Source organism: Phacochoerus africanus, chromosome 2, assembly GCF_016906955.1.
Source record: "Phacochoerus africanus isolate WHEZ1 chromosome 2, ROS_Pafr_v1, whole genome shotgun sequence".
Taxonomy (NCBI): domain Eukaryota; kingdom Metazoa; phylum Chordata; class Mammalia; order Artiodactyla; family Suidae; genus Phacochoerus; species Phacochoerus africanus.
Window position 1 is genome coordinate 269241830 of NC_062545.1, and position 12765 is coordinate 269254594.

At 53.1% G+C, this 12765-nt stretch overlaps 2 protein-coding genes across 5 annotated transcripts; one reads left to right on the forward strand and one right to left on the reverse strand.

The window, feature by feature from the left end:
- Window positions 1-603: 603 nt before the first annotated feature.
- WDR38 (WD repeat domain 38) lies at window positions 604-4297 on the forward strand. 4 transcript variants are annotated; one of them, XM_047768379.1, is made up of 9 exons: window positions 604-761; window positions 1241-1361; window positions 2261-2377; window positions 2484-2581; window positions 2858-2938; window positions 3146-3277; window positions 3405-3554; window positions 3858-3905; window positions 3996-4297. In XM_047768379.1, exons 1-9 carry the CDS (start codon window positions 693-695, stop codon window positions 4116-4118), a joined length of 939 nt encoding a protein of 312 aa, XP_047624335.1. In that variant the 5' UTR covers window positions 604-692; the 3' UTR covers window positions 4119-4297. The 4 variants fall into 4 exon arrangements, with proteins under 4 accessions (XP_047624335.1, XP_047624334.1, XP_047624337.1 ...); XM_047768378.1 differs by having other exon boundaries at window positions 3858-4297; XM_047768381.1 differs by lacking the exon at window positions 3405-3554.
- On the reverse strand, window positions 4298-9741 carry RPL35 (ribosomal protein L35). Its single transcript, XM_047768384.1, has 4 exons — window positions 9591-9741; window positions 8986-9122; window positions 7526-7607; window positions 4298-4480 (listed from the first exon to the last, which is right to left on the reverse strand). Exons 1-4 carry the CDS (start codon window positions 9591-9593, stop codon window positions 4331-4333), a joined length of 372 nt encoding a protein of 123 aa, XP_047624340.1. The 5' UTR covers window positions 9594-9741; the 3' UTR covers window positions 4298-4330.
- Between the last annotated feature and the right edge of the window lie 3024 nt (window positions 9742-12765).

A 12765-nucleotide genomic window follows, 5' to 3' on the forward strand; every position in this document is an offset into this window, starting at 1 on the left:
GGAACGTTAACAGTGACCCCACTTTTTAATACCCTGTGCTTTGCATATTGCTTCTGGCTCTCCACATCCTGGAGGGCAGAGATAAATATCGTTTCCAACCCTCTTCTTGTGAGTTCTTGGGTACTGGACACTCCTGGAGGAAAGGGGTCTTGGCTCCACAGTGGGCCCTCCAGGGCACTTACTATGTGTCAGGCCCTGAGCTTGGCTCAAGCCTAGAGCCCTAGAGGACAGAGATGGGTTTCTCCTTTGTGCCGAAGGGGAAACTGGATCGTCTCAAAGACGGCTGTGGGCCTTTGGAAACTGATGGGCACTGCGCAAGGGCTCAGGGGAGAGACGGCGCGGTGTGTGGGGTCGGCGTGCCCTCTAGCGGCCGCTGTACGTGCCGTCTTGCCCCGCGACCAGAGCTGCCCAAGGTTCCACTTGCAGCGGTCTGGGCAGGGAAGTCCCTTCTTAGAGCCCCCGGCAGTCCCGCCTGCTGCTGCCCCATCTCCCATGAGCTCAGAGCAGTGTCTCGCATACAGTCTCCTCTCTTGGCTTCCTAGAGACTCTATAGCGGCTGCGCGCCCCGCCCCGATTGCCATGGAGACCGCAGGTACACAGTTTCCCCCTTCCCCTTCCTCTGAGCCAGGGCCCGCGGGTCAGGCCAGCGCCCACCTAGGAGGGAGCCCCCGGGGGCGGGCGGCCGCGGGCCCATGAACAGCGGGACCCCCGGGACGCTGGCGGTGGGGAGAGTGAAATTCTACGGCCGGCACCGCGGGGAGGTGAGGCCATGTCGGGCTCTGCTCAGAACTTTGCTTCTCGGCTTTGTGTCTAGAATGGTTTCTTGTTCTTTGCAGTGGGATTTCGAGTGCTCCCTAGGCTGCAGTTGCAGAATGGGCTCTAGAATTCTAAGCTCTGGTTCCAGAGAGGGCTCAAACTCCTGGCGGATTCCAGCGTTCTTTGGACTCTGGCTTAGAGGGGACTCAGGGCTTAGAGCAGATTTTGAGCTAGTTCTCCAGCTCTAGAATGGGCTTTTGGCTTCTGGAGAAGGTTCCAGCCTCTGGCTTCAGTGAGGGCTTGCTCTGAGCTTCAGACTCGTTTTACAGGACAGCAGAGAGAGCACCAAGCTCTTGGCTCTACTGCAGGGTGGTTTCTAGGTTCTGGTTGTCAAGTGAGGCCTTAAGTCCAAGTTCCTGGGGCAGTGTTTAGGGCTGACCAGAAAGGTATATCCTGCCCCAGGACAGGACTTCTCTCCTTCCAGGTCAACTCCTCCACCTTCTCTCCGGACGGCCAGAGGCTGCTCACCGCCTCTGAGGACGGCTGTGTGTATGGCTGGGAGACTCAGAGCGGGCGGCTGCTGTGGAGACTGGGTGGCCACACAGGTGGGGCTCTTCAGCCTAGATGGGGAGAAGGAGGCCCATGGGCCTGTTCCGGCATTCTGCAGAGCCCACCACAATGACCTCTGACATTTGACCTGGGCATCTGAGCAAGACAGCCAGGCAGGGATGGGGCAGGATAGAGGACCCGGTCCCTGGGATCCTGGGCCTGGCTCTGACTGAACTGGACTCAAATCCTACCACGTAAAACTGTTTAAAATATACGTAATACCGTACTAGCCACTTCGAACTGAAACTCTATACCCATTAAGCAACCCCGTTCCTCCCTTTCCCCAGCCCCTGGCAACTGCTACTTTGCCTTCTGTCTCAGATTTGACTAAGTACCTCATTTAAGTAGAATCATATAGTATTCCTCTTTGTGACTAATTTCACTTAGCAATAATGCCCATAACGTTTTTTTTTTTTTTTTAAACTGTGACCACTTTTTTTAACCTACTTTTTGGACTGTGACTGCAGTCATGTCACCTCTCTGAGCCTCTTTAAAACGTGAAGAAGAGTTGCTGCCCTACAGGATGAGATAGTGTGAGCAAAGTGCCTGGGCACCCAGCACCGACTTGATAAATATAACTATCATAATTAAGGAGACAAGAAAAAAAATCTGGCAATGACATGGCAGCTTGACTCAGGCTGTAATAGGCAAAGTCCAGGGGCTGGGGCGCTCAAAGGGAGCAATGAACCTAGGCTGGGCTGTCAAGGGGTTTCTGGGAGGTGCTTGCGTTTGATTAGGGTATTGCAGGCCAAGGTAAGGAAGCCCAGCAATTTCCAACTTCCAGGTGGCTGGAGGGGAGGTAGTCTGTGCGACTGAAGATATCGGTGGGGTCAGAATGCAAGGGCCCGATGTGCAGGGCAATAGCCTGTCCCTTGATCACGGCCACCTGTCCCAGGCCCCGTGAAGTTCTGCCGCTTCTCCCCTGATGGCCGCCTGTTTGCCAGCACTTCCAGTGACTGCACCATCCGCCTGTGGGATGTCGCAAAAGTCGAGTGTCTGCAGGTCCTAAAGGGTGAGTGGGCTGGGAGCCAGGCAGCAGTCCTGGGTTCCCTTTCCGGCCCTGCTGTGTCCTGTGCCACCTCACCACACCCCACTTAACCCTGGGCTGCTGCTTGCAGGTCACCAGCGGAGTGTGGAGACAGTCAGCTTCAGCCCTGACTCAAAGCAGCTGGCATCAGGTGGCTGGGACAAGAGGGTGATGCTCTGGGAAGTGCAGGTATGTAGGACAGCTAGGATCCAGAGATGCACACCGTCCACAACGGCCCCACAAAGGTAGCGCCTCCCCCACTGCCATGCCCACCCCGCTGCATCTGGCTGCAGCTACCTTACCAGGCCTTCCTCCACCCCAGCCCTGGTGCCCTCAAGTCCTCCCTGCTTGGACCGTCCTCCTCTCCTGTTCAGTCCCAGAAACCCTCCCCAACCCCTGTGCTACATCACATTACGCAGGGATGGGCTTGGGTTGCCCTCTGAAGCTCAGCACTTTCTCCTCCAGTCAGGCCAGGTGCTGCGCCACTTAGTGGGACACCGAGACTCCATCCAGAGCAGTGACTTTGCACCCAGCTCAGACTGCCTGGTGAGCCACGCCTCTGCCCAGACACCCACTTCCCTACCTTGGTCTAACCAGTAGTTAGAATTTCACACCTTGACCCAGTGACTTGGCTCCTCTAAGCCCATCCCCTTCTTTGTAAGGAGATTGGGCAGGGCTTGGTGCCATGGTGCCTGCTGAGAAACCAGGAAGGTGGGTATGAGCTGGCTCCCTGCTCATGGCAGCTGTCTGCAGGCCACCGGCTCTTGGGATTCCACTATCCGCATGTGGGACCTGCGCGGAGGGACTGGAGCCATCTTCCACCAGGAGCTGGAGGGCCACAGGGGCAACATCAGCTGCCTGTGCTTCTCAGCATTTGGCCTATTGGTGAGCTGGGCTGCTTGGGTTCCAGGGTGGCTCCTTGCTGAATGCAAGACTTTGAGGATCTTGGGCTACTTTGGGGGCCAAGTACACAGGCCCCAAACCTATGGGCTTAGAGTGGTCTGCTGTCTAGGCATCTGGCTCCTGGGACAAGACTATCCACATCTGGAAACCCTCAACCAGAAGCCTGCTTGTCCAGCTCAAGGGCCACGTCACCTGGGTGAAGAGCATAGCTTTCTCCCCGGATGGGCTGCAGCTGGCCAGCGCCGGCTACTCCCATACGGTAACCCCACCCCCCGAGCCCTCAGTGCCCACATCCAGAAATGTCCACATCCCTATCTGCCCTGAATGGCGCCTAATGCCTGGCAAAAAGGTCTTCACTGGCCCAAATTTTAGTGGTACTGACATTTTATGACTCATTCAGGGGAAGAAATTTTTCTATCAGATATTATGTTAAATACACCTCACAGACAACAAAATCCAGACCAAGCAGTTTAGATGTTGGCAACGACTCACCCCAAAGGTGATTTTTCTCAAAGATCCAGACACGTCTGCAAGACCTTCCTACCCTTCCACTTGTTTCCAGGTCAAAGTCTGGGACTGCAACACAGGAAAGTGCACTGATACCCTGAAGGTAAGGGCTGTGGCTGGAGCAAACAAGGGTGTAGTGAAGGCCTGCCAGGGTGGCCTGCACCCCCAGAGCCCAACACCATGCTTTTGGCAGGGAGTCCTGGATGTGGCCCACACCTGCGCCTTTACCCCAGACGGGAGGCTCTTAGTATCTGGAACTGCTGATCAGGCAAGATGCCAAGTCCACTGCAAATCACCCAGAGCTGCTCAAAGATAACATCACACGTATGGCTCAGATCCCTGTGGCCAGGACCGCCACAGCCCCACACCAGGGCAGCCGACAGCAGCTAGCCTGCTGGAATCCAGCAAACACCAGGTAACCATACACAGCAAAGGCTGCGCCAGCCCATCTCTCCAGTAGTTAGTTCAAATGCCTATAAACACAAAGCAACATCAGCCAGTTTGTTTCTTTTATTGTTCCCTGGATGCTCAGGCCTTGACGGCGAACTTCCGGAGTGGGTACAACCGCTCCTTCCGCTGCTGCTTCTTGGTCTTCAGGTTCTCCTCGTGCTTGTTGAGCCGGCGGCGCATGGCACGTGTTTTCTTGGGCCGTAGATCCAGAGGCTTGTACTTCTTGCCCTGGATGAGGGGGGAGCGGGGGAAGCTGAGGACCAGGGTTTGGGAGCTACTGTAGTAGCTAAGGAAGCCCCAGTCAGAAGTGAAGTGTTGGGGAGTGACTGAGGGAGGTGGGTGCGGGGGAGACGCAAGCGTGAGGAGCCGTATGACATTCGTCCAGCAGGCGGCTGTCAACACGGGACTGTAGAATGAAGTGTGGGCAGGCCACCTACTCCGCTTAGTAACCTTTTAATTTCCCCAAATTCCAAACTGAAAGAGGACTGCCCCCACTTTAAGTCTACTGACTTACTAGGCTAAGAAGTGACTTAACTTTGCCCAAATCTCAGTCAAGCTGTGGCAGACCTGGGGCATGCCCCCGAATCAAGTGACTTCCCTATCTGGTGCTCTTTCCACCAATTCCGAGCCCGAGTCAGTGTTACACCCTAACCCAGCAAGGGACATGTGGCACCCACCAAGCCTTGAGGGCGGCTGTTATCTTGGCTTAAGTTAAGGCATGGATGTGTGAACTGGCGGGGAGGAGTGTGGGGTGTCCAGCTTAAGCTGGGCTCCATTTACCTAGAGGGCCTGCCAGGTACCTGTGGCATTTCCTGTGATGACATGCCCACTTAACACATGCAGCTCAGAGGGAAGATCAGGCCTGGCTCAAGTCATCCTGCTGTGAGGGGCAAAGCCCCGCTTCCTGCCTTGGGGCCCCTCCCACCACTCCTGCTCCCAGACCTTTCACAGAACCATTATCTCCATCACTGCTCCCACCCATTCCCACCCCACCTCCTGGCAGCTCTCAAGGTCTCTTGTTCTGCAAAGGTCCTCTGGGGCCTCTTCAACTTGAGGCCTTATGGTAGGTGCTTAGCCAGGAGTGAGACCTGTTCCTGGCTCAAGGAACTCCCATCCCAGAACGTGGGAGAGAAAACAAGTCGTGCATTGGTGGGGAGAAGGAAAGCGATTAAGGAAGGTTTCGCCTAATGACTGGCAAGAGCCTCAAAACCAAACAACATGGATGGTGAAAGGAGAGAAACCAGAGCAGGCACAAGAGCTCAAGAGCGGCAGCTCAGGCCGGGAACTGCCAATAGCCCGGAGGGAAAGGCACAGGGCGGCTGAGTGAGGTTCAGATCATGAACAGCCTGGGTGCAGAGAACTGCAGAAAAAAGGCAGGAGATGAGGGCAAAGGAGGGGCGGGCTTCGAGAAGAGACCCGGAAGCGTGGAAGTCTGTCTGCGCACACTCCTCCTATCAGCTGGCACAGGCCAGGGCCTAACTTACTCAACACCTCAGCTGAAGCAGAGGCAGACCTCTACCTCCCTAAGCCCCACCTGGCTGTCGAGGGTAACTCACTGGATGGTCACCAAGGCCACCCTCCCCATCATCCCCCCGAGAGCCTGATGACAGTTTCAAGACCCAATTCTCGGGAAAACACATCCAGAGGTGGCAGCACTCTTCCAAGAAACTAGTATTTCCTGGGATGGGCCAGCCCAGGCAACCTTTTTTTTTTTTTTTTTGGCTGTTTAGGGCCGAACCCACGGCATATGGAGGTTCCCAGGCTACGGGTCAAATTAAAGCTGTAGCTGACAGCCTACACCACAACCTTGGCAAAACCAGATCCTTAACCCACTGAGTGAGGCCAGGGATCAAACCCACTTCCTCAAGGATACTATTTGGGTTCATAAGCCACTCAGCCACAACAGAAATTCCCTCAAAGGTTTCTTTCTTTCTTCCTTTTTGTCTTTTTGCCATTTCTTGGGCAGCTCCTGTGGCATATGGAGGTTCCCAGGCTAGGGGTCTAATCAGAGCTGTAGCTGCCAGCCTACACCAGAGCCACAGCAATGTGGGATCTGAGCCGCATCTGTGACCTATACCACGGCTCACGGCAACGCCGGATCGTTAACCCACTGAGCAAGGGCAGGGATCGAACCCGCAACCTCATGGTTCCTAGTCGGATTCATTAACCACTGCACCACGACGGGAACTCCTCAAAGGTTTATTTCTGATCATCTTTTCACTAGAGAGAATCCACCAAGTTCTTTTTTTTCCCCCTGGGGAACTCCAGGCACACCTCTTTTGATAGACCAAATGCTCTAGTCTTCCAAATGCTCATTTGGGTACTGATGTGAAGCCATTCTTCAAATGTAATCAGAAAAAATCCCACTGAAGACAGCAGCTTCAACCAAATGTTGAGCTCCAGCCTGCCTTTGATATTCTTGTCCTGACAGCAGCCCCCACAATCACACAAGCCAATTCCTTACAGCAAGTCAAACATATGCATACACACCATGGAAACTCTCCTACTGGTCCCATGTCACTCCTTGAACTCTAATGATACTAGTTTTAAGGACAAGACCAGAAAATGGTTGTGGAAATCCTAGGCTGAGGAACACTCAACCCACCCCTCCCTAAGACACTGTTTGGAACCTAGGCCCCATCAATCCACTTATTGTAGTTGACGCTGGGAAATTTAACCTAAGCCTTGAAGTCCCCATTTGAAAAATAAGAATACCAGATGCTGGGCAGTGAATGACACTGGGCTAGCAATACAATTAAAACATTTAAACAGTTAATTCTCAAACTCCTTAAACTCATCACTCTGGTGAGATTTTATTCAAAACCCCAAGTTTCTGGGAGTTCCCATTGTGGCCCAGCAGACATGAATCTAGTATCCATGAGCATTCGGGCTCAATCCTTGGCCTTGCTCAGTGGGTTGGGGATCTGGCATTGCCATGAGCTGTGGCACAGGCCTGCAGCTGTAGCTCCGATTCCACCCCTAGCCTGGGAACTTCCATATGCCACAAGTATGGCCCTAAAAAACAAATCGCCCACCACCCCCAAGTTTCTAGCAAGACTCCCACGTCTTTGAGTACCTGACAACTGCAGCCCCAAGGAAATGCAGTCTGCTTGCCACATAATAGTCAGAAGGCATACCAAAAAAGCTGAGAAGGCTCTGGAAAGCCCCGTTCTGAGCACCTGTGTAGAGAAGCTTACCAAACTGCTCCTTTGGTCAAAGAAGAGCTGGAATTTTGCTCCTGTAGCCAAGCACCACCCTCCCTTCCCTACTAACCTTATAGAATTTCCTGAGGTTCTCTTTCTGGGTCTGGTTGATGACGGTGAGAACACGGGCAATGGATTTGCGAACAACTCGGCTACAAAACAGAGACATCAGTGAAGATGGGGAAGGCACACAGCACTCCCCACCAGCTCCCCCATTTTCACCCATCCCAGGAGGAAGGTGTTCTGGAGGCTAGAGACAATACATGGGCATCCCAGGTGTGGGGACAGGGGAATGGCTGACATATCCAGTGCTTTTGCAGAATTGTGAAGTGTTCATTGAGGAGGCTTAATAAGAAGAGGTGGAGGGCAGATCAGGAAAAACATTCCACCCCAGGTCATACATCCTGAAATCCATAAAGAAGACCTAATCAATGTTGATTTGAATGAGGTGACTGGAGGGACTCATGCCACAAGCTGGGCAACCAAGTTCAGTTCAGGGGGTCATAGGAGGAGCCACTTGAGAGGGAAAATGAGACATCTGAGAAAGAGAAATGCTAGGGATGGGGTGGATGAGTGGGGAGGCTGAAATGAGGAACAGGCTGGGGATAAGTGAATTTTTAGTCATGTTGAATATGAGGCATGTAGCAGGATGAAGGCCACTCAGTTAACGGTAAACTGCTCTTGAGGATCCACAGAAGTTGCTTGCACACTAACATAAGAAAATTACTGGGGGAGTTCCCGTCTTGGCGCAGAGGTTAACGAATCTGACTAGGAACCATGAAGTTGCGGGTTCGGTCCCTGCCCCTGCTCAGTGGGTTGGGGATCCGGCGTTCCCGTGAGCTGTGGTGTAGGTTGCAGATGTGGCTTGGATCCAGCGTTGCTGTGGCTCTGGCGTAGGCTGGCAGCTACAGCTCCAATTAGATCCCTAGTCTGGGAACCTCCATATGCCGCGGGAGCGGCCCAAAGAAATAGCAAAAAGCCAAAAAAAAAAAAAAAGAAAAAAAAGAAAATTACTGGGGACCCATTTTATAGGTGATGAAGCAACCTGTCCAGAAGGTTAGATGTGGCAGAAGCAGAATTTTTATGCCCAAGTTGACTAACTCCAAACCCATGTTCCTTTCACAAGGCTTGGTTTTTGCTCCACATACAGCAGCTACACTACAACTCAAGTAAGAGGTGCAACCAAGTGAGGAGGGATGAGACAAAAATCAAGTGCTGGTAGGAGGTAGGAGAATGGGCTCCAGTTAGATCTTCGGAGGCAGCATTAAAACAGGTCTTCAGGGACAGCCAGTTCTTTCCCCAGCCAGACAGGCCCACGGAGGTGTCAGGCAAAAGGACCACAGGGTCAAATGCAGGTAAAGGCAGCGGGTCTCCAGGCGCCTCGGCCTGAGCAAAGGGGAGCGGGCGAGGATGGCTAGGAAGGGCGTGATGTTCCGACCCACAGATCCATGCAATAGGCACTTAAAACGCTCCCAATGCTTTTGTATCCCCCACACCCAGAGGGCCGTGGTCTGAACATCCGTCACTTACATCTTGGAGAGTTTGGAAGCCGCCCCGCCTGTCACTTTCGCGACGCGCAGTTGGGACAGCTCCACCTTCAGGTCCTCCAGTTGTTTCAGCAGCTCTTCCTTCTTCTTGCCTCGAAGGTCTCGAGCCTTAATCTTGGCCTGCGCGCCAAGGAAGAGTAAAGTCTGGTCAAACACCTGCAGGGCCGTCTGCCCCGCCGCCGCTTACCGAGGCCTCCGCCTCCCGTCCTCCCCTCCTCCCGCGTCGTGATCAGCCCCTCGGGGGCGCGCGCCTCGCCCTGGGCCAAGGGTGCGCTGGAGGGCCTGCACGACCGCGCCTTGGGCAGGGCAACCCAGGCTCCAGCAGACGCGGTCTCGCCCAGGCCTGCTGCGAGACGGGCTGCCACCCCCATTCCGCAGAAGGAAAGACAGAGGCCCCGGCAACGAGCACCTCTCCGGGCCCAGGCCTCTGGTGGAAGGCGAGAAGCCGGCTGGGGCGATGCTAGGCCATTCCGCATAGCGTCCCACAGGCCAGGCTGGCAGATGAGCTCCCAGGACTCGCCTCGCGGCCCCCACCCCAGCCCCCGAGCCCCACAACGCGCAGATGGCACCCGATACCCCGGCCCTCACCATGGCTGTGCAAGCTGCCGCCGCCGCCTTCTTGGAGGGAAAGAGGAAGAGGCGGGGCTGACCTCGGCAACTACTGCCGGGTAGCGGTGGGCGTGGCCAGTGGCTCCGCGGCCGGGAAGCTCCAGCTCCTCCCCTGCCACTTCCAGCCCTACTGGCGCGCCGCGAGTAACGTGTGGTAGTCAGTCCAGCCCTGCTCCGGGCAGCCGGAGGCCCGCCCAGCAGTGCTCGTGTCTTCCTTAGATTTGGTCTAATGCCCTGAGCAACGCAGTGGGGTAAGCGAGGCCTGGGCTGAGGGGCAATTTGCCAGAGATGGCAGAGTGAAGACGGATTCATTTATTTGTTCATTCATTCGTTCGGTAAATCTTTGCAGATCGCCCAGTCTGCGCTACTTCTGGCTAGGAACCAGTGTTCCGGAATATAGGGGATGAAGGTTGGGGTTTTCAAAGATGAATTAACATGGCCCCCCTCCCTTGAGGGAACTTGAACTTCAAGGTGGGCGGGGAGGACCGGGGTCAGACAGGTATAATCCAACTGCATAAATATCCTAGTGGAGGCAGCCAGTGGTAAGGTCAAGAGCAGTCATGGCTTTTTTAGTGAACCTGACCCGGTTTCAAATTCTTACTCTGTTGCTTGGTGCTAGCTGAGACTCTAGGCAAATCAAATCCCTTACCCTGAGTGTCAGTTTTCTCACCTGTGAAGTGTGGTATTTGTGAGGATCAGGAAAATGACATGTAAAACTCTAGTCCAAGACCTGATGTGTAACAATTGCTCAAAGTATCATCTATATTAATGCTCCCAGTTTAATGAACACTTGAAGGGGCCCTGAAAGCTAAAGGGAAGGGAAAGTGATCAAGCTTTCTAACTGGACAGTTTTATCGTTGCTCCAACCAGCAAATGTGTATCAGTCAGTGCTCTAGTGTCACTCTACTGCCCTTAACAAAGACTCATCCGCATGTCTTAGAGCTCTAGTTAAAGCCAGGTTGCCCCTTGTTGCTGTCAGGTGTCACCTCCAGGGAGCCTCTGCTTGTGTCTGAAGCTTTCTGTGCAATCCTCTCTTTAGCTCCAAACACACTGAATTAAAATGAAAGTTATGTGTTTATCTCCACCGCCAGCCTGGAAGTTCCCCAAGGGCAGAACCATGGCGAACACCTGGTTTGTTTTTTCTAGTCTCCAGGCCCAGCACATGAATACTTGTTGGATGAATTGAATTAATAAGCATTGCCTCAGACCAAAATGAGGCAAGACTTCCAGGAAGTGGAGGGAACTAGGGAAGAGAGGGCAGAGAACAGTGCTGGTAAGGATTGGTTTTACATGGAAGTTGAATGGTGCACAGGAACTTGGCTGTCCTGTTTTCTAAATGCTTATCGTTCTGTTAATGATTGTGTACATCTTTCCGGAACTTGAAGCCATCTATGACTACTGTTTGTTATATGCCACATCCAATCCATTTCCAAATTCTACAGCCTTTACCTTCAAAATACCCAAACTTATCCCATTTCTCTTACTGGCACCTACCAGGCCTGAGCCACCACTGTCACTGGGACCACTGGTGTCACCTCTTAAATCACCAGTTTGGCTCTTGCTCCCATGTGTTCTCAGTACAGCTGCTAGAAGGACCCTTTTCAATTTTGAGTCAAATTGTGTCACTGCTCTGCCCAGAATTTCAAGGGCCTGTCAAGACCACATCCTTTCCTCAGCCTACAAAGCCTCACCCTACAGCAGCTCCTGCCCCCACCTCCCTTCCATCTCATTTCTTCTCCCTCTTCTGCTCCAGTGTGGCTTTACTGTTTCTGGAATACACCAAGCTTGCCCTGCCTTTGAACCTTTGCTTGGCTCCCTCCTTAACTTCCTTCAGGTCCCTGTTAAGTGTCACCTCCTCAGGGGCACCTCTTGACCATTAATGTATTCTCAGGAACTGCGTGGTTTTTTTTTTTTCCCCTCAGCAACCAGTTATCCCTGACATAGTATCCTATGAATTTTGAAAATTCTGCCTCCCTGACTGGAATGGAAATCCACGATCATAACCAGTGACATTATTTCATTCACCAGTTTATTTGGGGGCTTTTTCCTTACTTGTAAAAGTGAGCATTTCTGGCTTAAAGTTCCTTCTGATCAGGATGTTCTGGGAATATGAATTTCTGCTGTGTTGTGGCCTGAGTCACACAGATTTCTTCCAAGGTATGGAGCTGAAAGGCAAGTTTTCCAGGACCCCTGGGACTTTTATTCAGCACCTCTCCCACTGTAGGAGTCTTTTGCTGTTGTTTTTGCGTGCGGAAGTACCCAGGCCAGGGATAGAAGCCTCGCCACAGGAGTAAGACTGCTGGATCCTTAACCCATTGAGCTACCAGGGAACTCCTGTTGGAGTCTGTCTTTAACACCCAAGATTAGATAGCATCCTAGTCTGGCAAAAATTTTTTGATCTGTAGAGACAGTTCATGAGAAGTATTTGAAGCAATGAAACGGGTCATTTCACTGACTACAGGTCTTCATTAAAAAAGAGTACTATCATATGAAAACGAAGACCCAATGTAGTCTAAGGCTAAGGCTCATTAACAGAACCCCTCAAGCAACAGCCCACGCACCACAGAGTAGCACTTGACTCTGCCGTATTTGTGCTCTGCTCAACCTTCCCCATCCCAGACTGGGGAGTCCCTTGCTGCTCCAGCCAGGCAAGACTTCTCAGGCCCCAAGACCTCGCCCTTCCTGCAAGAAGGGTGGCCACTGGGCCATCTCCCTATCCCTGCCCACCTCCCCCTCGGTCAAGGTGACTGCTTCACGCGCAGGGCTCAGAATACTGAGGTCCAAATGCCTTCACTGTCTTGACAGCACCGTGGACACACTTTAAACGTCTTTAAAATCTCCCAGTCCATTAATAAAAGAGTTACTACAACAATAAGGCAAAAGCAACCTCCTCTAAGCTCAGTAAGGTGGCGTCCAAAACTCCTAAAATCTGAGACCATACGTTCTCCTAACCCTACATCACTCCCTGGGCACAAGAACTACTACTCATTCTTCAAGCCTCAGCTGGAAGGTTTCTTCTCCAAGAAACCTACCCAGCACTCGGCAGGCAGCGCCGGGTCCCTTCTCCCGGTGACCCATGCCCCCTCAATCTGGACAGTGATGACACCCAGAGTCCCCGACCATGCACGCCCCCGCCCCTTCCAGAGCCAGGGGC

Bases quoted from the DNA above. Each gene is read 5' to 3' on its own strand.
- WDR38 (XM_047768378.1), top strand. From the start codon at position 693: ATGAACAGCGGGACCCCCGGGACGCTGGCGGTGGGGAGAGTGAAATTC. The intron at 762-1,240 runs GTGAGGCCATGT...CTCTCCTTCCAG, and splicing joins ACGGCCGGCACCGCGGGGAG to GTCAACTCCTCCACCTTCTC. The intron at 3,555-3,857 runs GTAACCCCACCC...ACTTGTTTCCAG, and splicing joins GCGCCGGCTACTCCCATACG to GTCAAAGTCTGGGACTGCAA.
- RPL35 (XM_047768384.1), bottom strand. The intron at 7,608-8,985 runs GTAAGTGACGGA...TCTGTTTTGTAG, and splicing joins GCTTCCAAACTCTCCAAGAT to CCGAGTTGTTCGCAAATCCA. The intron at 4,481-7,525 runs GTTAGTAGGGAA...CCCCTCATCCAG, and splicing joins ACCTCAGGAAATTCTATAAG to GGCAAGAAGTACAAGCCTCT.